The sequence below is a fragment of the Brienomyrus brachyistius genome, chromosome 21 (genome assembly GCF_023856365.1).
Source record: "Brienomyrus brachyistius isolate T26 chromosome 21, BBRACH_0.4, whole genome shotgun sequence".
Taxonomy (NCBI): Eukaryota; Metazoa; Chordata; class Actinopteri; order Osteoglossiformes; family Mormyridae; genus Brienomyrus; species Brienomyrus brachyistius.
Window position 1 is genome coordinate 93,104 of NC_064553.1, and position 23,485 is coordinate 116,588.

Here is a 23,485-nt window from a genome sequence, read left to right on the forward strand (position 1 = left end):
GCTGCCTCATTCTTTCTTTCATTCATTGTGTTTGTCTGATCCCCATTACATATCAGACAAAGGTCTGTTGAATTGCTTTTTTTCGAGTACCTGTAAATGCAGTGATGTGAAGTGATTTGATTGTAGATAATGATTATTCGTCCATCTATCCTCCCTTCTGTATCTACCTCTCTAGTCAAAGCTCATCAGCTCAGAGGGCACCAGGCAGGGGAAAAGCGCATCGAGATGCCAGCCCATCACAGCACACACTGGCAGATACTACGGGCCGTTAAGAACCCCCGGTCTAACTAATGTTTCTGCAGTGAAGGAGAGAACTGGATAAGCATGGGAAGAGTCCAGATACATGGAGAACAATGGATATAACTTGAACTGTGTGTTGCAGTACCTCCCATAAAGGCCAAGTGACACTTAAATCTGCTAATGAGGGAGGCCGATGAAGGCATCTGACTTCCCTCTGCTGTTCACAAATCTACTCCTGAATTTCACACTCTGTACACCATAGGGCACAGCTTGTCTGTAAACTAGCCCTACAATCCTCACTTTGTAAACATGCGCAGCAATCACCAGACCTAATGACATCCGTAAGACAGCTGTCTTCAGTGGTGGGGTGCAATCTTTGCAAACATTTCAGATATATTGTATGGGTGAAGATCGGACATGTTGAAATATGTTACATGGATGAAAATCTACACGAAATATACCTGAGCAAACTGCCTCAAAATGGAAGCAGCAGTGTTAGGTGGTAGCAGAGGACAGAAAGGGAGGCTGCGGAAGCCATCTTATGCCCATCTGAAAGTCCGGATCTTTTTCAGGCTTCTCAGGTGTATCGTATGGTCAGTGGTTCTCAAACTGTGGGGTGTGAGATGATTTTCTGAACATTCTAAAAGTTTATAATCTTGACAGATTTTACCAATAGCAATTTATTGGGAGGGAATTTAATCGTATCACGTAGCCTTAGTCCTAGTCAGTGGTGGTCAATGGGAAAAAAAGGCAAATGTGGTAAAGCTGATTGTATTCAGGCAAATCACACATAGGTGGCCTTTTAATAAGGACATTTGGAGTGGCACAGAGAGTGTTTAAGGTAGAGCTCAGCAGTTTTATGGCAGTTTTATGTTTTAGGTACACTGGTATTTTATTTTGGTGAAATTTAGCATCGGTGAACGCCCCCCCCAGCACCAAGATACTGCAATAGTGTTGCTTTTGAAAATATCACCTACAAATCGTATACTGTGGAAAAAACACATATGGTTTGGAAAATTAGATACTGCCCTAACCTAGTGTTGGGTGGCTAGAGATAGAGGTTGGGGGCTTTGGGAGGGTGTGGGATTGGGTCGGGGGATATATTGTTGTTGTGTAAACAGAATTTAGTTCAGCTTGTTATGTTTGTGGCTTTTGGTTTGTCCTGGTTTTGCTTATATTGTTGACTATAATTGCTGGTCTCTTTACCTAGCTAAGTTATATGACTTTGTCTCTGACTTTAATTGTGTAGATGTGGGCTGCCCCCACTGCCTCCCCTCCTTATCCCACCAGTTCTGTCAGCAATAACAACTGAGAAGCTGACTTGCTGAAGCAGAAGTGACTTCTTTGCCTATGTCTGTATGAGTTAATTACTCTTTTTCTGTGATGCAATACAACAGAAGAACAAAAAATCAGGGTAACAGTTAAAGTAAATTAGCTGTCAGCTTGTCATTTCAGCAGCAGTGTTTGGAGGACAGATTTTCAGTGATACTTCAAAGGCTGTATTGACATGTGTTCCTCTTTTCACTTGGCACCTATCATACTGACTGATGTATAAAAACCATAACAGTGACAATGTGGTGCTGAGCTCATCTGGCAATGTTGCTAAAAGCTCCATCAGTTGAAAGCTACCATTCCTTGCAAAACTGTTGTTTCTTGGTCAGTTACCCAGATGCATAACTGTCTCTAAAAGATCTATGTGAGAAAATAAAGGTCCACTGGCAATCCTCACATTAAGAGAGGTGTCAGGAGGTATAGTGCAGATCACTGTACCGCTGATTGGCCTTTAGCCTTGTACTGCTTCTGTGCTCCATAATGACAGCTGCAGCACAGCAGCAGGTCAGCCTCACACGGGCAGGTCTGTCATGCAGAGGTCGTCTCTGCCAGACCGTACATGTTCAGCAGCTTCTTTGTGCAAGCTGTGCTACCATCAACAGCTGATTGTTCTACACACAATTCCACAGTCTCTGGGAATCAAATGTTCCCTTACAACATATGTATTGATTACATACATTACTACTACTTTCCACAGTTTATAAAAAAAGCATCTAAAGACATTTCTTTTTAACAAAACCTTTGGTTCCTCCACTTAGAGATTTTAAAATTGTTTACTTTTAAACTATTTTTTTTGTGTCTTTTATTTTAACTTGTAGCCCTTTGAGATCTTGTGATGTAAATGGCATTATAAATAAAATGTATTATTTATTATTATTTATGATGTATTTACTGGACTGAGGAATTGAACAGGGAATCAGCTCAGTATTGCAGTTCATTCAAATAGAGACACGATTGTGTTCCTGCTGATGGCCACAGGTGCTCTGCAAGGTTCACATAGTGTAGCTTTCAGATTCTATTTCCCAGCTATGCTTTGTACCCTAATACACACAGACTGTCTGTTGTTGGCACTCTTCCCAGAATTGGAGCAAATTCCCACTGTCTGGAAAACAATCTGAGTTTTACATTGGTTAATATGTTACCTGTCCAAATTGACAAATTTTGTTGAAATAATTTTTAAAATAGATGTCGTCTGGCATTTGCACAAAATTAGACAAAACATCTTTCAAATTTTATGGTCCTGGAGTTATAGGCAGCTGTGGCTCAGGACTTCACATTGTAGATATTGTATGATGCAGGAGAATTTTGTCTTTTTCTCTCTCGCTTCCTGAGTGATATCCTGCCTGTGCCTTGTGATTCCCGGGAATTGCTGCCCAAGGTCAGCCTGACGCTTATGTATCTATGATTGGATACAACATTAAAATGCATTTTTGTTATAGATAATGAAAATATGCAAGAATTTGGTTTATGATGTGGAAAATCACTCAATGAAATTAAAAGCTAATGTTCTGAAGAGTTGGGGTACGTATCAGGCATGTGTTTCAGAGACTTTTGAAAGGCTTTACAAGTACAAGACAGAAAGTGTTTACCATGGCTTTAGGAATGGAAAAATTATCCAAAAGCTGGGAGCATCCAAAATAACAGCCCTATGTAAGTGCGTGTTATGTAAGTGCTGAGGCACTGTGCGCCTGACAGCCCTAGCACTGATTCGGCGAGTGCTTTAAATGTTTTTGCCATTTCAGCAGGTCTCAGCACCTCATTTTCGCATCTGAAACATTTCACATACATTTTATGAAGCCAGGTGTCAGCTTAACTTTGGAGTATCAGCAATATGTAGTCATCATTCAGCTTCCTTTGGAATCTTTGCTGCCATGCTAGAGAGAGGCAGACCCATGGTTGGCCAGAATTTGACTTGCTAATGAGAATCTGCTACAGGATTCTAAATGTTTGGACCTGTACATTCAGCTTGTCTCTGATTTAGATTTGAGCCACATAGAACCAAATGAGTTAATGCTGGAACGAGTCGGCATGAGGAAGCTGAGCACCTTCAGCCGCTCAGCGTGGGATCTGTCATGCTATAGCTTGGGAGACGCCGCAGCTGCAAGTGACACATAGAAACAGCAATTAGACAAATTGAAGATCTGAATGTTTTATGTGGTTCTGCAGTCCCAAGAGAGCTCCTATCAACCGACATGCTTTTTATCGTCACTTATCAGGGCAAATGGGACACTTGGGACCCCCAAACCCCCACCAGAGCATCCTGGTAAACGAATGAAAACTCTGCCATGTTGCTTTTTCCAAGCTGGTCTTCAGCATGATCTCACCAGATGTGTAACATTCATTTGCTATTAACAGGTTCATTCTTGAGGGAGGTATAGGTGTGAAACCTCAGTTGTCTTTTTTATTGGGGGCAGTGTGTGGGCCAGCAGGTTAAGCATCTGTGCCTGTGATTGGAAGGTCATTGAGTCAGGCCTGGCTTCTGCAGAATAGTCAGATATCTGTGGGCCCTTGAGCGAGGCCCTTAACCCCAGCAGCTCCACAGGTACCGCTGCAGGTGGCTGCCCTTCACTGACAAGCTTGCTCACACCTATATATATATATATATATATATATATATATATATATATATATATATATATATATATATCCATCCATCCATCCATTTTCCAAACCGCTTATCCTACTGCATCGCGGGGGGTCCGGAGCCTATCTGGGAAGCAATGGGCACGAGGCAGGGAACAAATCAGAATGGGGGCCAGCCCATCGCAGGGCACACTCACACACCAGTCACGCACAAATGCACTCCTATGGGAAATTTAATAACTCCAATTAGCCTCAGCATATCTTTGGAGTGTGGGGGGAAACCGGAGTACCCAGAGGAAACCCCACGACAACATGGGGAGAACATGCAAACTCTGCACACATGTGGCCAAGGTGTAGACTCGACCCCGGGTCCCAGAGGTGTGAAGCAACAGTGCTAACCACTGCACCACCATGCACCTATATAAATATTTATATTTATATAGACCCACCTATATAAAGCTCTGGCAAAAATTAAGAGACCACAGCAAAATTTTTAGTTTCACTCATTACGCAATTTACGGGTTTGCTTCTGTATAAAATATACATTTTTTTTAATGCTGAGCTTCCTCATGCTGACCTGTTCCAGCATTAATTCACCTAGTTAACTCCAACCTGGCTGTTCCCCGTCTCTCATTAATGAAGGGCTCCTTCCCAGCTTTGCGGGACTCAGTCCTGCTTCTAGGAGCCTGTTATGAATCGTCCTAGTAGTCCTCTTCACGCCATTTAACGTTTCCCATTCTTTTTGAATCATGTCACTGTCCGATTTATAATGCATTGTTGATGGTCACAGGAAGAACAGGCACTCATCACACTACACAGTACATCCATTAAACTAAGTTACAGGTTAGCATGGTTTAATTACAAAACTAGTCTTGCATAAGCAAATCATCTACAAGACGGAATTTTCAAATCACAGTATAATTTACTGTAAAATTAATTCCCCCATTTAATTGAGTAAACAAGATTTTTAATGCTTACATATCAAATCTATAAAATAACAAAATAATTATGTACCCATAAAAAATTAAGCAAATTAAGCACGTTTACATTCACCTGGCAGAGCCATTTCATGAAACAGGTTTTATTGTTTTATTCTGGGTAAAAGTCATCTTTCAAATGCATTTGAGCAAAACGGCTTCCTTCATACCTGCTTTAAATCTACTGCAGAATGCAAACCTGGCTGTTAGACCCGCACCTCCATCACAGTACCAGAACAAGGAACAGCAGTCAGTCTGTCAGCACCACAGTGACATGGAATAAGTAACAGACGCATTAGGGAGCACATGTGCATCCTCCCTGCAACAAATGGTCAGTCCTGTGAATCCTGGAGGAGGGCAGAGGGACCTCACCTCTAAAGCAAGGGCCAGGAATTTTATAAAGGCTGTATTTAATGTGGGAATTGGGATTCTGTGGCCAAGGGCTGAATATCATTTTACCTTCCATCAAAATAACTTTGAATTGTTGCTACTTTTCAGTTCTGAAAAATCCTTAAAAATTCCTACAGCAAAAACGTGGATGATATCCACAAGGGAATCTGACAGTGCAATTAGCTTCCAGCTGATCTGAAACAAGGTGGAACATGGTTCTTCTCACACCGAAGATAACAAGTAGTTTGCAACATGTAACAGTAGGGGTGAGGGTGTCCACCAATATTTAACTTGAATTCATTCATCCTTCCAAATGCCCTCCTTCCCAACATCAAATGCTCTCCTAACACTGGTGACAGCAGCTAGCAGTGCCCCGGTTAAGGTAATGCTACCTTGCCTGTAATACCAGATGTTTATCTATCAAATTATTGCAGCTCGGAGGCCACCTTTTCATCTGATGGTGCTCGAAAATGTAGCATGGTTTCAAAAAAAGGAATTTTGCATGAATTTCATTCCTTTAAGGGGGGAATTCAATGTATATTTTTAAATTGTCATTGCTGCTCCCCGGGGGCCCTGTGTTCATTGTCATTACTGCTCCCCGGGGGCCCTGTGTTCATTGTCATTACTGCTCCCCGGGGGCCCTGTGTTCATTGCCATTACTGCTCCCCGGGAGCCCTGTGTTCATTGTCATTACTGCTCCCCGGGGGCCCTGTGTTCATTGTCATTACTGCTCCTCGGGAGCCCTGTGTTCATTGCCATTACTGCTCCCCGGGGGACCTTGGTGTGGTTGGATAAGGAGATGTGGGAGGAGGAGGTGCACAGTATGAGTTCAGTGGGCAGGAAGGATCTCCGACCTAGAGTGCAGAGCTGCCAGAAATGAAACACTGGCTCCTCTACCTGCTGATGTTCAGCTGCAGATGATTTCCCTTTTACTGCAACACAAAGCCCTGCACCAGCTTTCTGTGCTCCAGTTCATCTGCATCATGCATGCTGTCTAAATGTAGGCGTTGTATGGAAAACATATGCATGACCTTGTATTGTATTTGAAGCCCATTGTAGTGGGTGAACAGGAAGGGAAACATGATGGTTCCCCTGGTGTTACAATGTCTCTAACCGCCGAGTGATAAACAGTCTGGGAGTCTAACAAATTGCCACCTGTCTGTAAGTGAATCTGCCCTCTGAGGGACTAGTGGGACGTGCACTTGCATCATCTTCAGCTTGTTTTCAAGCCAGAGAAGCAGGATGGTGTTGAAGGCTTTGGGGAAATATAAGGAGATGATTCTGTGACGCCAGCATTTCCACGTGGGACTTGGCTCAGTTAAGAATGTGAATCATCTGCACCTCTATGTGCCTGGATCATAGAAGGTATCTGATCCAAATAGTCTGCTAAAAGGGTTCAGAAGTGTTTCAGGACCAGTCAGGGTCATCGAAAGATTTTTGGTGTAACCCATGAAAGCCACAAATCTCTATGGATGGAGGGTGCAGGGACACCTCTTCTTCAGTACTGGGAAAAGGCAGAGAGAAGCCCACGCAGCTGACATGCGGGAATACATCTGAAGCAGCTGACATGCGGGAATACATCTGAAGCAGCTGACATGTGGCACAGAAATCATAAAGTACAGCTCACAATTAAAGTTTGCAATAAATGAAAAAGGAAATATTATGAACCATTATTGATAAGGCAATGAATAACAATGGAAATGTAATATAACATTAATGTTCCAATTTAAGAAGTTTCGTCAGTATGTCATATTTACAGTTGATGAATAACATTTTTAAACACTGCAGTGGACCAATTTGTATAATTAGATATTCTATAGCTATTTGCAGGTCAATGGTATTATAAATGTATTACACTTTGTGCAATTTATTCTCGGGTTATTTAGCGGCAGGGAAGTAATAAGTCACACGAGCTGAATATTACAGAGCTGACAGTAACAGCTGGAGCTGCCGTGGCTGTGAGCATCTTTGCACCTCGCAGGATCAGTACAGGCTGTGTCACCCTCACTGCCAAAGTCTCTTTTTTGATGGAAAAGTGTGTTGCTCCTTTCCATGATGCTGGACAAGCATGTTTACCCACCTGTTTAGTATTAAAGCTGCACATGAGTCCTTACTGCTCACTGCTCTGGACCATACATATTAACTCGAAGTTTGTGATCTTAATCCTAACCCTCAAAATAATAACCTATCTATTGCAGCCATTCATGGATAATGGTACGGGCAAAGGATATGGGTGTAGTAGTAATAAAAATTACTACTTATTATTAATAATAATGATGATGATGATGTCAGACAGACAGAGATACACCCAAAAGTTTTTTTGCCATAAACATTGTGTAAAGGCCTGTTTCAGCTGTGAGGAAGATAAAGGCTGAGATGGATTTCTGGTGACGGCTCATAAATGGCTACAGTGTGAGAATCCACCTGGCGTACCCACCAATGGGAAATGTGATCGGTATAAGAAATTACCGAAGCAGCAGTGTTTGGTAGGAGGCAGGAACCTGCTCATTCCACAGGTCTTCCTAAGCTTTTTATAATGCAGGATCTGTGAACATGCTTTACATGCAGGCAGAACATGCAGGCAGAATGGTAAAGCCACGCATGAGGTGGGTGTGTCTGGCTCCTGTGTGAAGTGTGTGAGGAGAAAGTGGCAGCTCACCGGTGGGCCTGGGTCTGTGGGGAAACAGTGTGGGCGGTAATGTGAAACACTGAATTTATGAGCAGTGGGCGGTAATGTGAAACACTGCATTTTATGTGCAGTGGGCGGTAATGTGAGAAATTGCATTTATGTGCAGTGGGCAGTAATGTGAAACACTGCATTTATGTAAGGCTTCATAAGTCCTTCGGTTTCATTAATGCTCTTCTACCTCCAAGGAAAGGAACTGAATATAATTTTGAGTTTTGCAGCAGAGCATTTGCGCACCTGCATGCATTCCTGTGGCTGTGTTTCTTGTCATTTGTTTGTCTACCTATCACATTCTTTTTTATTGATTTCAGAATGTTTTAATTGTGTTGAGAAAATAATTAATAATTACCATCAGCAATAAAGAAACTGTAACTGCATGATTTTTGTTTGGCTTTGATATTTAATCAGAAGCCATCATGGTTTCAGGGTTTCCGATGTTCTAGATGTATGACAGACACTGGCTGATATTCAGGGTTTCCAGTGTTCTGGATGTATGACAGACGCTGGCTGATATTCAGGGTTTCCAGTGTTCTGGATGTATGACAGACGCTGGCTGATATTCAGGGTTTCCAGTGTTCTGGATGTATGACAGACGCTGGCTGATATTCAGGGTTTCCAGTGTTCTGGATGTATGACAGACGCTGGCGGATACTCAGGGTTTCCAGTGTTCTGGATGTATGACAGACACTGGCTGATACTCAGGGTTTCCAGTGTTCTGGATGTATGACAGACACTGGCTGATATTCAGGGTTTCCAGTGTTCTGGATGTATGACAGACACTGGCTGATATTCAGGGTTTCCAGTGTTCTGGATGTTTGACAGACACTGGCTGATACTCAGGGTTTCCAGTGTTCTGGATGTATGACAGACACTGGCGGATACTCAGTGTGTTACAGCATAATGATGTGCTTTGCTGAGTTGATGATCCACTACGAAATTTGGTAGGCAAGGCAATTCAAAAACACTTAAATCTCGACTAAATAGAGATTAGTTTTATAAACAGTTGTCAATCATGATTAGGCAGTTGACCAATTTCATAATGATGAGCTTTCATATTCTCTTCTGTTCATCATGGAAAATACATTGAGGCATTTATCTATGCTGCCCACATCACCTTTTCCTCTACCTTACACAGGAATGCTACAATCTGCAGAAATCTGACACACACCCAAAAATAATATTTGAATGAAGGGACATATTGTTTATTTCATTTTCGAAGTCAACTCAGGTTTTATTATTTTCCATTTTTCAGGAACGTTACCATCCTTAAAATTAATCAGTGGAATATTTTCATTAATTGTATGTTTATGTGGGATCCCTCTTGAGACTCCAGACTTCTCCCACAGTCCAAAATATGCAGTTTAGATGAATTGGTATCTTTAAATTTCTCAGTATATTACTTTCCCGCAAATCCAATTTGCTAGTGTTGCCTATGGTTTAATTCCAGTTGACTGATTGTTTATAGTTTGAACAATCTGCTATTATTTCAGTTTAGTTTGACATGCAGGCTGAGGTTTCCATCAAGCAGCACCGTAAAGTATGTGAAAGCTGCAATCACTGTTGACAGGACACATATATTGAGCTGCCATGTTGGACGGTAATAGGATGTTCATAACATTACAAAGGGCTGTGGATATGGCTCAAATCATAATGAATGCATTGAGTACTACAGTTACTACATTATCTTTGCACGGAATGAGTTTGAAATTGAATGTGTTCGAAAAGGCATGTAGGAAACTAAACCTGAAACTAAAAAATATGCTGTTGGAACATATTCCACAGTATTCCACAGACCTTCATACTGCAGCCAGAAAATATAAATCTGATGACTGAGAATCAAAGTATAAGAGGAAGGTAAACTCTATAGGAGAATATCACTCCACAATCTGTCTAAAAACACTCAATGTTTGCTTTTCATGCCTACAATAATCCATAAAATGTCTTTAAAACTGCGTAAGGTATTTTGTATGACTCAAACTGCGTAAGGTATTTTGTATGACTCTTACATTGCCATGTTGCATCGACATATAACAAAAATTGCATTTATATTAATTGAACATTAATTTTGAATTGAACATTATCTTTCCTCTTGTTTTCATGACAAAACACTTCTGATCAGAACTGTTAGGAAGGTTGCTCACCTGATTGCCACCATCACCATGTCCCAGAAGTGCTATTGGCTCCCTCTGCTGGTGATGTTACTGGCTGAGACTCCTGTGCTCTGCGGACCAGCATATGAGGGCCAGCTGGTGAGGACGACCAGAGTGAGGCGGCAGGCCTCAGAAACGGACACCCCCGTGAGCAATGACACCATGAGGGAGCAGCCTTTTGTCTTCAACCACATTTACAACATCAATGTCCCACTGGAATCCCTTTGCTCCGTGGACCTGGACTCTGCCACCGGCCAGGAGGCTAAAGCAGACACTGATGTGTCCCCAACTGAGTATGTGGTTCAGACGGCCGACGTAGACAGTCAGGTGACCTTCACACATCGTATCAACATCCCCAAGCAGGCCTGTGCGTGTCCAGCAGCCAACACAATCCAGCAACTTGTCAGTCGAATTGAGATCCTGGAGAGGGAAGTGTCCCTGTTACGAGCCCATTGTGAGTCCAGCTGCTGTGGAGAGAGTGCGGCTGAAGGTGAGTGAGAAATAGCATCAGGAGCTAACACAGCCAGACACAGTCAGTTTATATTGGGAGCTAACACAGCCAGACACAGTCAGTTTATATTGGGAGCTAACACAGTTACAACTGAGTTGCATACAGGATATGCATATTACGAGGTAACACCCTGCATTAAACTCATTTGTATGTTTTACCTAGTGATACAAATTCTACTACAAACATCCATTATTTGTCCTGGATTCTTACAGTAAATAAAACTCGTATAATCCAAAATGTCTAAAATTGACTAGGTGGATCATTTCTGTGTCTGGTCCCGTCACATCAGGCCTTGTCACGTTAGGCCACATCATGTTAGGCCCCATCACATCAGGCCGCATCACATCAGTCCCTGTAACGTCTGGCCCTGTCACGTTAGGCCACATCACATCAGGTCCTGTTACATCAGGCTCTGTCACATTAGGCCGCATCATGTTAGGCCGCATCATGTTAGGCCGCATCATGTCAGGCCCTGTCACATCAGTATGCAGTATTTGTATTGGGAGATACAGCTACGGTTGAGTCAGACCTGCAGTATTTGTATTGGGAGATAACAGTTAGAGTGATAACACAGTCAAGTTGGACACAGGTACCGAGATTTTAATGTTATTTCTCTAGACTGTATCTATTCCATTTACTTGTCATGTCCCTACAGGCCGACTGGACTTTATTCCCCACTGCAGTGGACATGGACGCTTCAGCTTGGACGTGTGTGGGTGCGTTTGTGAGGACGGCTGGACCGGCAGGAACTGCTCAGAGGCACGATGCCCGGGTGACTGCTCAGGCCAGGGCATGTGCGTGGAGGGAGAGTGTGTGTGTGACAGCGACTTCACTGGTGAGAACTGCTCAGAGGCTCGCTGTCCCAGCGACTGCTCTGGCCGGGGGCTGTGCATCGACGGGGAGTGCGTGTGTGAGGAGGCCTACACTGGGGAGGACTGCTCCCTGGGGCGCTGCCTCAATGACTGCTCTGACCGGGGGCTCTGCATCAACGGCACATGTCGGTGCAGCCCGGGCTACACTGGGGAGGACTGCAGGCTGACTGCCTGTTCCAACAACTGCAGCCAGAAGGGCAACTGCAGCCTGGGCATGTGCAGCTGTCAGGAGGGCTTTGCTGGAGATGACTGCTCCTCAGGTAAGGCCTAGAGGAGAGTCTCACTGGAGCACTGCTTCTTTTTTCTGGGTAACGCAGTGGGGCTTTTAGCTCATAACCAGGAGCAGTGCCAAGGTATCATGGTCGACCAACCAAAATAATGCAAGAAAACAAGGAGGTAAAAGCAGCTACCTGTTAAGATGCTTACCTTTCACAATTTTAACTATTTATTTTAATAACTAAAATAAATAAAATGATCTATTACCTCCTCTATAAGCACAATGTCTACAGTCTCACCTATAACCATAAATAGCATGTAATTGCACATTATTTAGGTTATTTTCATTGTGGTCTCGATTGAGCCAGAGTACATGAATCTTCCTCTTTTTGAATCACTGTAGCTGAGCACTCACCCATACCGTTTGCCAGCCTTACATTTTAGAAGATTAAGGAAAAAAGTGATGAAAACGTACTTTGCTACAAGAAGGATTAGAATGTGTGGGAAATTAGTTATTTCTACTGTACCCCAAAAACTCAATTCACAAAAAGAAACCATCCTTAAAATGTAACTTTCCTGTAAACCTTCCTAAACCTTAAAACCTTCCTGTAACAAACTTAGTGACAGCATTATTCTACTTGTTTGCATCTCATCACAGAGCCAGAATCAGATCCAAAATAAGAGTGAGAAGCTCTTTCTGGCCAAGTTCCTCCAGCTGCAGGACCTGGAATGATGCCTGGATTCGGACACAGTGATTCACTGCCCTCCTGGCTTTACTCCAATCATTATTAATGAACAGAAGTCACTCTTTCTGTGTTCAAGGGCAGAGTACCTGTGCAAAGCAACAGCTGTCCTCACGGTGTGGGGTTTTATTTTCCTTTGAGTGTACACTCCAGATTTTCTGAGCTCTTACCTAGTAAAAAGTTGTAAAAAGGGTTTTTCGATTATTGACGGTGCAGCTTCCAAACCACACAGTGATGCAGTTTGTCAGGATACTTTCAGTGGTGCCCCCATATACAGAGGCCATAATCGGTACCGGGGCACTAGCTCTTTTAAATTTGTGGAGGCAGTAGAGGCATCTCGCTGATTTCCCTATTTGTCCTACTCACTCATACCTGCAGACTCAGAGCCCTATATCTGTGGAATATCTGGAATATATCTGGAATTTTGCTAACATTAACATCCTTGAGCAAGGTGATGAAAATGCTGTGTATGACACTGAAGAAAAGATCTCCTGTAGACAGTCCTCTGAAACCTAAAAAATAACATAAATAATGAATAGACCGCAAAAATAAATCACCGATACTAATTCATTAATAAAATGAGCTAGGTGAGATTTTGAAACACGTTGAAACAATAACAAGAAGCTGCTTTCACACCAAAGTTCCGGAACCTGGTCCCTGGTTACTAGTTCCTGGTCTCGACCTGAAAATTTTGATGCTCCTGGCCACTTTTGTGTGTTGCTTTCACACCACACAACAGGAACTGGGACCTTCACGGTAAATAAACACCGGAGACATAAAAAGCTCATAAGTGAAACTTCACACATAATTTGAAACCACAAATACAAGTAAAAAAATAATTTCATCTGCCTAACTTAGCTTTGCTAATTATATCTCTTTTCTCGCACTTCCATGTAACTTCCAAGTTAGTGCCAGTGCTTATGATCAACCAATCAGACAGTTTATCACTGTAAGGACTTCCCCAGTAGTTCGTCTTCAAACGAAAAGTACCGAGTCTGGAGTAGGGACTAAAAAGGGTTCCAGAACTGCCTCCAAGGAACTATCTTCGGGCTGGGTTCCTGTGGTGCGAACACATTTTCTGGTTCTAGAAAAATGTTCCTTCACTGTGAAAGTGCCTATTAGTGAAATAATGTATATTTTTATTGGCAAATGTGTCAGTGAGTGTTAACTAAATACTATTCAGGAGCCGAAAAGCAAAGTGCCCCCTGGGCGTGAACCGCTACCTCCCAGCTAGTGGCACTGACTGGTTCGCTGCCTGCCTGGCTTCCTGCAGTGGCTCCGCCCCTGAACCTGCATGTTCTGGACATAACGGAGCGCAGCATCCAGCTAGGCTGGGAGGGCTCAGCGGCCTCCACAGACTACCGAATCACCTATGTGGCCACCAGTCCTGGCGGAGTCCAGCAGGAAATGCGAGTGCCTGGAAGTCAGAGCAGATGCACCATCACTGAGCTGGAGCCCGGAATGGAGTACGGCATCAGCGTCTATGCCACACTCAACAGCAAAGCCAGCCCGCCGGTCAGCACTCAGGTGTCCACTTGTAAGTCAGCTTCTCGCCTGTCATTCCCCTCTTTCGAGAGCCCTTACTTGGTCTTGACTCCAGATGATGTGACAGATTAAGAGGAAAGCGGTGGTTAGGGGCATTGCTGACTGGATACGCTGATGGGTGAAGTATCCTCACCCAGATAAGCATTAAAATACCCCTTTTCAGCCATATTGGAGGACTCTGCAGAAAAATAGACTGTTACATTTGTAACAATACATGTGACACAGACAGGCTGTTACATTTTAAAATAAATTCCCCTAGCTGTGTGAGTTGTGAATGGAAAATATCATGAGAGATGCGAGCAGCACATTCCCAGGGTATCTAGAAAAGCTGTGCTGCACTTCTGTTAGAACGATGCTTTCCTTTGGGTAGGTCTGCTCTCACCCTCTGTTTACAAGTCCCTTGAGGGGTTTGACTGATTGAACATACTAAGCAGAGTGGCAGAGACCATAATACTTTTATTGCCTTATAGATCTGTCCAGTCCAGAAGGTTTAGTCTTCAGATCCATCACAGAGACATCAGTACAGGTGCAATGGGAGCCGTTCTCCTACGCTTTTGATGGTTGGGAAATAAGTTTCACCCCCAAGGTAAGTCTTTGTGTGGATGTCTGTCAGTCAGCCGACACTGCATATTAACTGTATGTTTACTGCATATTTACTGCATGTTTACTGCATATTTACTGTATGTACTTTACAACAGCACAGTGTCATTGTGGTTGAAATTTGGAGGGACCAGGTGGTGAAAATAAGCTCAGTATGTTTCACAAGTTGTTTAAACTAATATCGTTAGCATCTGCCTGCTTACTATGAAAATTCTGAGGGGACTTTCATTCCCGTTCATCCCAAATAAGGTTTTACAGCAGCACTTTTATACAGTGAATGGTGAGTGCTCTGTAAACAAAATAAACAGGAAGAATCCTCCTTTATTACAGCATTCTTAGAACAGACATGTCTGTCTTCTGCATGGTAAAACCATTGTCATTTTCAAAGCAGTAGGAAAGGGAGTCTCTCTGCCTCTGCTTGAAATCTTCAGTTAAGGTATTCGTTCCTTCTCCTGTTTAAAGGTAGAGGTGTGAACTTTTAGGACGTCCCCTGGTGTCCATTTCTCCCCAGAACTCTTCTGCAGGAAGGATATAGAGGAAGATGTTTTGATTTGCTGCCTGATCTGATGCTGGGTGCTATTAAGTAAATTGACAAAGCTTAGGACCATACAAGCTGCAACTTAAAAGTTATTTTTTCCACTCTCTGAACATTAAATTGTTTGATGTCATCCAACAGTTAATTTTCTGTCCATTAGGTTCTCTTTGAGAAAGAAAAAGGTTAGAGCAGCCAGAGCTTTCACAACATTACATAGATGAAAGGGACAGAGGTCCAAACAAAGCTGACCAGAATACAGAGCACTGTACCTGTAGTGGACCTGTCTGTACTTTCATCTAGAGAATTGGCCACACTGGACCCAGGGGTGGGTGGGGGGGGGCACCTGCTCTCATCTGTGCCCCATTCCTTATGAGGTGGGTCCTCACCCGGCCGTTTTTATTGAGAAAATATGATTCAGGTTGAAGTCTGGGCCTCTAGATATAAACCATCATTCTGGAACCATCCTCTGTAATCAAGCGAACCAAAGAAAGTCCTTCTAATGCCCAGTGTTCATGTGTCACTCTGTTGCATGTTTCAGGGATATTTCTAAACATTTCTGAAGAGTAAAAACTGGAATTACTGGTTTCTGGGAATTTCTTTGAGAAGTGTTACAAAGCATTATGGATAAATGCTCGAGTAACTTCACGGTACCCGCTCTGACTGATGAAGATAATGATGGTGATGTGATTCCTTTTAGGACAATGAGGGCGGCATGACAGCCCAGCTACCCAGTACTGTCACTTCCTTCAATCAAACAGGCCTCAGGCCCGGGGAGGAGTACGCAGTCAACCTGGTGGCCCTGAAGGAACTGGGCCGGAGCCAGCCGCTGACCGTCACCGTCACAACATGTGAGTCCAGCTGTGTCTTCCAAGGAGTCGTAACATTAAAGCTCCTCGCATCCCTATCACAGCATATTCTGCAGCCCATAATGTCTCCCTCGGTGCAACTGGCTATTTCTAACATGCACAGATCTAATAACTGTTTGAATGTCCCTCATTTTCCTGTCACTATATCGAATCACTGTGTTTTTCACTATGATAAGAACATGGAATTATCTGTATTTTCATGTCACTATGTCTGTCTATGAATAATCAGCTGAGTGCAGGATTCTTTTTACAACAGAATCTATGCCATATATTTTATCATTCGTGTACAGGTGGCCCAATAATGGAAATGTCCTGCTGATGAATTGGCCTGTCATTTAGATCAATTAGGTGTTTAATACAAACCTCAAGCAGACACTCCTCCTAGTCAGGGGCAGAGGGACGTATTTTTACTGTTCTTTTTAAATGTATGTATGAAATGTATGTCATGTATCGACAATAAGTTCCTGATAAACATCTATTAAAATTGCCACATGAATATTTAATATGAACACAGTAGATTCCTATTTTATTTAATGCTGGTCATTTATTTACATAGCTGATGATGTGCATAATTCCATTGAAAAGAATTGTTGAGGTTAAGACCAATATTTCCAACCTGACTGATTAAAAATAATATGCTTATTAAAACATAATGGCAGTCATGCATGTATAATACAACCTTATCCCCTTTGCAGCTTCATTAAATAGGTAGACTTGACAAGCGAACTGTCCAAGAGCATCTCCATACAGCTTGTCTGTCTCCCTTGTGACCACAAACCTAAGCGTGGAAAACATCCACTAAAGATCAGCTGTAGCACACTGACTTCACTTCACTATGCATAGATTTCTCGTCTCTGTGAAGAATTCATTTTTAGCATAGTGGTAAGAATCATGTAACTTAGAAAAGTGTGTATATAAATGGTGAGTTATGTATTATTACTATGTGTGTGTCTGCAACACATTCTACTGACAATTATAATGACCATTTATTCCCTTCAAAACTGTGCAAACCATGTGTGTATTACTTGCATTTGACCACATCACTATCAGCTGTAATTATCAACATTGCAGAATTGTAATGATGGTTATACGTAAACCAAAAGCCGAAGTGAAACATCTTGTCTTCCCCAGTGATTGACGGACCCACTCTACTCACGGTACGAGACACATCTGACACAGTGGCGTTTGTCGAGTGGCTTCCGCCAAAGGCCAAGGTGGACCAGCTGCTCCTGCGCTATGGGTTGCAGGGCAGGGATGGACCTAAGACCACCTTCCGACTTCAGCCGACTCAGAGCCAGTACTCACTCCAGGTTCTGCGGCCTGGGTCACGGTATGAAGTATCAGTGAGTGGGATCCGGAATGGCAATGAGAGCAAGGCTGTCTACACCTGGTTCACAACTGGTGAGGAAACTTAACTGTGTGGATGCATGTCAGCAAGATACACTAAGGTGTCAGAAAAACACGCCTGTTACACACTAAGGTATCAAGGTGACAGCCCCATCACACACTATGGTGTCATAAAGACACCCCCATTACACACTAAGGTATCAAGGTGACAGCCCCATCACACACTATGGTGTCATAAAGACACCTTACACACTAAGGATTTTTGAAAATGTGAACTAAAATAAAACTTTTTTTTAACTGTTTGTAGTCTCTCCTGGCATATTTAAGGTACGTATTGGAATTAGATTTACCTTCAACTTGTTTGATGCTGTTCTTCTGTTTTCCACAGAGATTGATGCCCCAAAAAACCCCAGGGTGTTGTCAAGGACGTCCACGGCGCTGGAGCTGGAGTGGGACAACAGTGAGGCAGAGGTGGAGGCTTATCATGTCGTCTACAGCACTTTGGCGGGGGATCAGTACGACACTGTCATTGTCGCCCCCGGTGACGGTCCAACCAGCAAGACAACACTTACTGGTATTCAGCATCTCTGCAACATTGGCTGTAAAGATATCATCCATCCATCCATCCATCCGTCTATCCATCCATCCATCCAATGCAGCCCTTCACAAACTGAGACAACATTAGATGCCCATACATCCTTTTTGTCCTGGACTTTTCCACAGTTTTAGAACTTTAAAAAGCTTGAAATGTCTGGGATTTCCCTTTACTTCATGCTGATATCTACTTTCTATTGTCAGAATAGTTCCTGAGTGCATATTTGCATTGCTCCGATTCCTCTCTGCGTCCTGCTCCTCCTGTCCTCATTCTTGCAAAAGCAAAACATGGTGACCTGAGATTACATACATTCTCAATTCTAATTTTAACATAGACAAATAATCAAAAATCTAAATAAATGGATAAATAAATTAATGTTTTGTCCAACATGTATTTTTTCATTAATTATTACTCCACAAGATGATTCATACAAAAAATTTGTGAAAGGAGGCATGTGACGTCCATCCAGTACGCAGCTCACGTTTGAGTTGCAGTATATCACTCATTTCCACCATCTAGTGGAGAGATGTCATGGTCCAGCTGCTACAGTTGTGGTGACATTGGTCATCAGGAGGTTCTGAAACATGCATTTACATCACATTATTTGAATATTTGCACATGGTGTTGGACCTTTGGGAAATTTAATGAAGAGTAATGATAGTCATTGTTTAGATGTACATATATGTAAATGACACATAGACCAAAAGCCTAGATGAGTGTGACATTGTAGGAAACGGATAACGGACGATTTGCATGTTTGACATCGGTCTTTCCCCTAAGATCTACTAGTTCCACAGGCCAACAAGGGATCATTCTTAAGATTATGTCACGTCTCTCATTGCTTCTATGACATTTATGTTCTCTTAGCCATGCTGAAAACATGACCTTTGTCTCAGACTTGGTGCCAGGCACAGAGTACGGCATTGGGATCTCAGCCGTTCTTGAGGGAAATCAGAGTTCCCCAGCAACAGTAAATGCCAGAACAGGTGAGGAATATTATCTCTTCCTCTGCTTTCTACATTAATGTAACAATTTCTGCTGTTTTCATCATTTTAATGAGAGAAACATAAGAAAAGGATATAAAATGACGAATTAACAATTGATTAATATACAGATTAAAATGGATTACTTCTAAATATTAACAAGTGTTTCATGTATGAGTTCAGAGAAGCCCATATAGAATATGGACTGTCCCGACTTACGCCCTATGCGGTTTACGACGGCATGCACGTTTGACCAAAGATTTTTCTTTTGTTTGAAAACACATTTAGGAGCGGGCCATATGCCCTAACAGTCAGTGTGATTATCCTGTTCTGACATGCGACCCGTCTGTTGGAACAGAACCCAGCCCTAAGTCCGGCGCAGTCTGTACCTGTGAACTTAGACTCATTAAATCTGTGGCCTTTCTTGTATTCTGCAGGCTTGGATGCCCCCCCAGACCTAACAGTGACAGCCTCCACAGACAACAGCATATCTCTGCTCTGGGCTCCAGTTCGGGGCCCGCTTGACCACTACAGAGTGTCCTACACCTCCTCTGCAGGGGAGACCAAAGAGATGACTGTGCCCAATGGCCTCAACAAGGCAGTGCTGACTGATCTGGAGCCTGGCACAGAATACACCATCACTGTGAGCACTCAACGTGGCCGGCAGCAGAGCACAGCAGCCAGCATTGACGCCTTCACAGGTGATGGGAGCTGAAGTTGGCAGCCTGCCATGATGCACAGAGGATGTACAGTCCTAGGTGGTCTTAAAGAGTATTCATCAAAGATGATGCACAGAGGATGTACAGTCCTAGGTGGTCTTAAAGAGTATTCATCAAAGATGATGCACAGAGGATGTACAGTCCTAGGTGGTCTTAAAGAGTATTCATCAAAGATGATGCACAGAGGATGTACAGTCCTAGGTGGTCTTAAAGAGTATTCATCAAAGATGATGCACAGAGGATGTACAGTCCTAGGTGGTCTTAAAGAGTATTCATCAAAGATGATGCACAGAGGATGTACAGTCCTAGGTGGTCTTAAAGAGTATTCATCAAAGATGATGCACAGAGGATGTACTAACTTTAGGTGTCGAAAATTATTATTATTATTGCTATTATTATTATTATTATTATTATTATTATTATTATTATTATTTTATTGTAACACTTTACTTAAAGCTCCCACGTATAATCTACTATCGATACCTTCATAAGAATTAAGGATGCTTTGTACTGCATAATGACATAATGCATAATAAGCACAGTTATAATGTGTTGTACCTTTTTCTAAATATTTATAGCCATGTTCATAATGCTTGATGCATCTGGCCTGTGTTAATTCTGGGATCCTTTCTGATCGTGTGGTTTGTGTTGACATTCACCCACATCATTACCTACTTAAACAGCTTGGTTCTTTCATCTTGTGTTAATTCAAACCCTCATTAGGTCAGTGTGTCTTCAGTCTGGCTGAACTTCTCATCAGATGACATTAGGAAGTTCTCTTCATCCATCCATCTGAGGAGAAGGCTCAGTTTTCATATATAATCTTTTTTCCTGTTATTTCAAAAACCTTTTCACAATAACAAGCCATTTGTCACTGTGACAACATCATCTTGGATTCCCACATGTGCACATGTTCATGGAGAATTTAACATTATTTCCTTTCAAGATCTGAAGCCAGGGGTTAGATACTGTATGACCAGCTTCTTCTTGATCTCCATCCTTCTTCTCTGGCCTCTCATCTCCATGATCCCTCAGAATTCATCAGTTTAACTCTTACCTTCCTACATAGTCTCCATTTTCACTATGTCAAATTATTTCTTCTGCGCCATAAAGGACAGAGTATTTGACTACTTTGGGTGGCTTTGGTTTCCAGGTTTTCGTCCTGTGACGCTGCTCTACTTCTCAGACGTCACCTCCTCCTCAGTGACTGTGGCTTGGAATGCCCCCGCCCCGCCAGCCGACATGTTCATCTTGAATTACACCCCGCAGGACAGTGAAGACACCCTTGTGGTCACTCTGGAGGGCTTTAAGACCCAAGCCATCGTCAGCGGCTTGCATCCTTCTACCCTGTACACGATCACTCTAATCACTCAGCAAGGCAACATGACCTCTGAACCAGTCACTGGCCTGGTCATCACAGGTACACATCTCTAAAAAGCTGAGCAAAAAAATAATAGATGGGGGGTATTTCACAAAGCAGGATTTCTCAGTCAGCTGTGTTAACTTAAGCTAGAAGTCAGGATTGTCCAAAAAGAGCTTAGGTAAGGAACATACCTATTGGAACATCATGACTTCTAGCTTAAGTTAACCCAGCTGTCTGAGAAATCTTGCTTTGTGGAACAGAGGCGTTACATCAAACAACAGATATCTGGCTCAATAAAAACACCCCCGATTCACAAGCCTCCACACCAAATGCCTTGGACACCTGCTTTCTCAGGTCACAGAACTAGGGAAAGCAGCTGTGTATAATGCAAAGACAGAGAGATTTCAGACCATCCACCATTTTCCTCCTGAATGCAGATGAACCGGACTGCAGGCTTTTGTCTCTGAAGTTCAGTTAAACTGAAGTCGGGTTTACCTGGGGGGTTCAATAAAGTATCAGGGGCTAAGTCAGGTTATCTGGGGCTTGACTTTTTTTTTTTTTTTTGAAAGAAGAGTGTTATCGGAGACAAAATATTTGGGGTTATTATTAAAATACTCAGGGCTATAGCCCTGAATGATGGGACCTAACAGCATCCATGCTGTTGAGCATTGTCAGTCGGTACCAAATTTCTCTACTTCAGGAGTAAATCTCATCACAATCCATGAGCCAATAAGCACGCAACACGCTTGTACCAAGATCTAATATGACTTGGCAATATGACGTTATCATAGGTAATGAACAATATCACCTTTGTTGGTGAAATAGACTTATAATATACATTTATTATATAAATAGGCTACAGAGAAAGCAAGATTTAGCTTTCAGTCAAGCCTTCTAGCCTATGTTTATGATCAAGTTAAAAAAACACAGATATTGGTTTTAGTTTTAAACTCCTTATATGGTACCCAGAGGCATGTAGATGCTAGTTATAATGGTCGTACTTGGCTAGGGCCATAAGCTTGTGAACCACTGCTTTAGATGGTTCAGCACTCAGTGACTAATGGTGCTTTTCCACTGGCATGCAGGAACTGAGCTGTACTGAGAAGAGAGACTAGTTAACCTCAGCATGTTCTGAACTGTGGGGGGGAAACCAGAGAACCCAGAGGAAACCCCACAGGGACACAGGGAGAACATTCAAACTCCACACACAAGATTGCCAAGGCAGAGACTGGAACCCTAGTCCCAGAGATAGGGGGTAACAGTGCTAACCACTGCCCCACCGTGCCACCCAGGGTCACATGATATACAATGGACTGTTCACTGTACGGCTCAGTAGAAAAGTGCCATGAGTAACAATGAGCAGCACAGTGAATGTGTGTGTTGGGGGGGGGGGTGGATGAGTCAGTATTATCATTTATCACACTTTTTGTTTTTAATTAGAATATCGCATATTCATTCCTTTTCAGGTATCGCCAAGCGCTTAGATCTAATAATTCTGTTGATCGGTGATGTTACACTAGCATGTAGTAGAGGCATACAGGAAGAACACCACAGTACACCCAGAGACAGGGCACACGTGTGTGTGCTCAGAGGTGTAGCTGATAGAGCCAAGAGTGCAGACATTCATATTAAATGCATATTTCGCCTAAAAATCTTCTGTTGAATTTGCTATTTGTAATGCATGCTTTGTCAGGAAGGGCAGACCTGCTGTAGTGATTATTAAGAGGATGATTTTGGACACTGCAATTAAGATATAGCCTAATATATGTCAATTTCAATCACTCATAAATATTTTGTAGGTTGTTTATGGCCAGTTAACCTTCAGTGTACTTTTTGTTTGTGATATTTTACAGTGCCACTGTATAAATATGGCACACAGCCCCAAAATCAAGGTATTGGTACCAATATTAAGAATCTTTTAACAATACCCAGCCCTAGATGGAAATGCTAGACCAAGACACAACACTGTGGTTGTGAAAAGTGTTTTGGGGCTTTATAGCAAACGTTTGGAATACAAAGTATCTTGTCAAATTTATGTAATTTACAATAATTTCTGAGGGCTACATACTGTTTGTAAATATTGCAGGGGCATGAATGATTTATGGTTGGGAAGAATTCCTAAAACCAGCCATGCACCCATACACATTTCAATATCAGACCAGTGGGCACACCATTTATGGTCATCTGTGTCTGAATGTAAATGCATTACATCATCATTGGCCCATGTAGACT

General features: G+C 42.5%; 1 protein-coding gene across 1 annotated transcript in view; it reads left to right on the top strand.

Annotated features, from left to right (window-relative positions):
- The window catches only part of tnr (tenascin R (restrictin, janusin)), a 70,627-nt gene that overhangs the window by 34,009 nt on the left and 13,133 nt on the right, over nt 1–23,485 (top strand). The window contains exons 2-11 of the mRNA XM_048989572.1: nt 10,328–10,848; nt 11,525–12,001; nt 13,974–14,237; nt 14,716–14,831; nt 16,078–16,228; nt 17,378–17,647; nt 17,982–18,167; nt 19,085–19,174; nt 19,609–19,872; nt 21,044–21,310. Coding sequence (XP_048845529.1) covers nt 10,368–10,848; nt 11,525–12,001; nt 13,974–14,237; nt 14,716–14,831; nt 16,078–16,228; nt 17,378–17,647; nt 17,982–18,167; nt 19,085–19,174; nt 19,609–19,872; nt 21,044–21,310 — 2,566 coding nt within the window. The 5' untranslated portion in view covers nt 10,328–10,367. The remainder of the gene's footprint in view (nt 1–10,327; nt 10,849–11,524; nt 12,002–13,973; nt 14,238–14,715; nt 14,832–16,077; nt 16,229–17,377; nt 17,648–17,981; nt 18,168–19,084; nt 19,175–19,608; nt 19,873–21,043; nt 21,311–23,485) is intronic.